At 25.8% G+C, this 1,635-nt stretch overlaps 1 protein-coding gene across 1 annotated transcript in view; it reads left to right on the top strand.

Moving 5' to 3' along the window:
• The window catches only part of LOC107619873 (probable protein phosphatase 2C 47), a 4,706-nt gene continuing 4,026 nt past the window's right edge, over positions 956 to 1,635 (top strand). Inside the window, exon 1 of the mRNA XM_016322110.2 lies at positions 956 to 1,111. Coding sequence (XP_016177596.1) covers positions 956 to 1,111 — 156 coding nt within the window. The remainder of the gene's footprint in view (positions 1,112 to 1,635) is intronic.

The following is a 1,635-nucleotide window of genomic DNA, read 5'->3' on the forward strand; positions in this document are numbered from 1 at the left end:
TTTGGTAATATTCTATAATTTATGAAAAAATATAGAGAGACAATGAGAATATTAAACAATGTGAACAATAGATATGTCGGTTGGATGTTCAATTTAATAGGTATGCAGACGATTATGTTGATTATTCTTAATTGGATGGTTATTTTTTTTTTATTCGATTTACTCATGCACAGTTAATAATAACTGGATGTTCAATTCACTAAGTGTGCGAATGGTTATCCTAATTTTAGGATGGAGTGTCATTTTTACCTTATCAGATCAATTATAGAGCCCATTGTTCATATTATTTATAAAAATCATTGTCTACTTAGCAAAATCGATAATTTATTTATTTAAGATTAAATTAAATTTTTGTGATATAGCTTTAACATAAAGGGAAATCATCACATAATTCAAAGCATTTTCATCACCACCACAACACAAGGCTATCCGGTCAACTAGCTAGTAAACCTAATAAAACCTGTGATATATATACAAAAAGAACATAAATTAAACATTTTAGTTCCCTAATCTCTCTTATTAACCACAAACAACAATAACCACAAAACCTAATATATATACTATTAAGATCTTCCCTTTAATGCTTCATGGTTTTAAATTTGACATATGGATAAAAAATCACCCATCTATAATTCTATAATTACTTCTTAATTAGCAAAACAAAGTCTCTTTTTGTTTTTAATTCTCTTTTTGAATTCAAAAAAGAACTAACCCTTTTGTTTTGTGATTTTTCCTATCTCCCATGTTCTTGAATATCAAGTGCAAAATCATCACAATATTTTAAGATAGTTGTTTTATGAGACATGTGATTTTCCTATCTCCCATGGACAAGGTTGTTGTTAAAAATAATATATATTAATTTTTTTTTTCTTGAATAGGTATAAAAATTTGATCTCTTTTTCTTAATTCAAGGTGATTATATTGGATGATTTGTGTTATAGGAAATTAAAAGATAATGGCTCTAGGAACTAATTTCAAGCCTCAAATAGCTACATTATTGGATCAAAATGGTGAAAGAATTATTGGGGATTTAAATCACAATATTAGAAAACCTCCAAAAGATCATTCAATTATTCGCCATTGCAGCAGTAACGTATGGTTGGCTAAATCGGTTAGTACAATCAAATTCTCTTTCTTCATCCCTTGGAGTTTTCTATAATAATGCCAAATTCAATATTATAATTTTAACAAGTTTATGACTTTTTGTGCATGCTATTTTTCGTGTATATCTTTGTTTCAATCCATTAATTTCTTATGATAAAATTTGTAAAAGCATGAATAGAGATTGTTAGAAACCAAAAAAGAGTTTAGAAAAAAGATATATATATGTTTATTATGTGTCAATAACTCAAAACAAATTAAACACGTCAAGTGTACACTAAAATTAGCTACTAAAATCAGTTATAATGTATTGGTGTATAAATACATATATTATTTTTTTTTTATAAAAGATAGAAGACTCGAACCTAAAACCTCTTAATTGAGTATGGAGAGACTATGCGTTATAACTCATTGGCAATACATATATTATTTAACTTATTTTTAATGTGTATTTTATATTTCAATATGTATTTTATACTAATGACTAATTTTAGTATATAAATAATATTTTAAAACTTTAGAGGATACAAAATA

The sequence above is a fragment of the Arachis ipaensis genome, chromosome B10 (genome assembly GCF_000816755.2).
Source record: "Arachis ipaensis cultivar K30076 chromosome B10, Araip1.1, whole genome shotgun sequence".
Classification (NCBI taxonomy): Eukaryota; Viridiplantae; Streptophyta; class Magnoliopsida; order Fabales; family Fabaceae; genus Arachis; species Arachis ipaensis.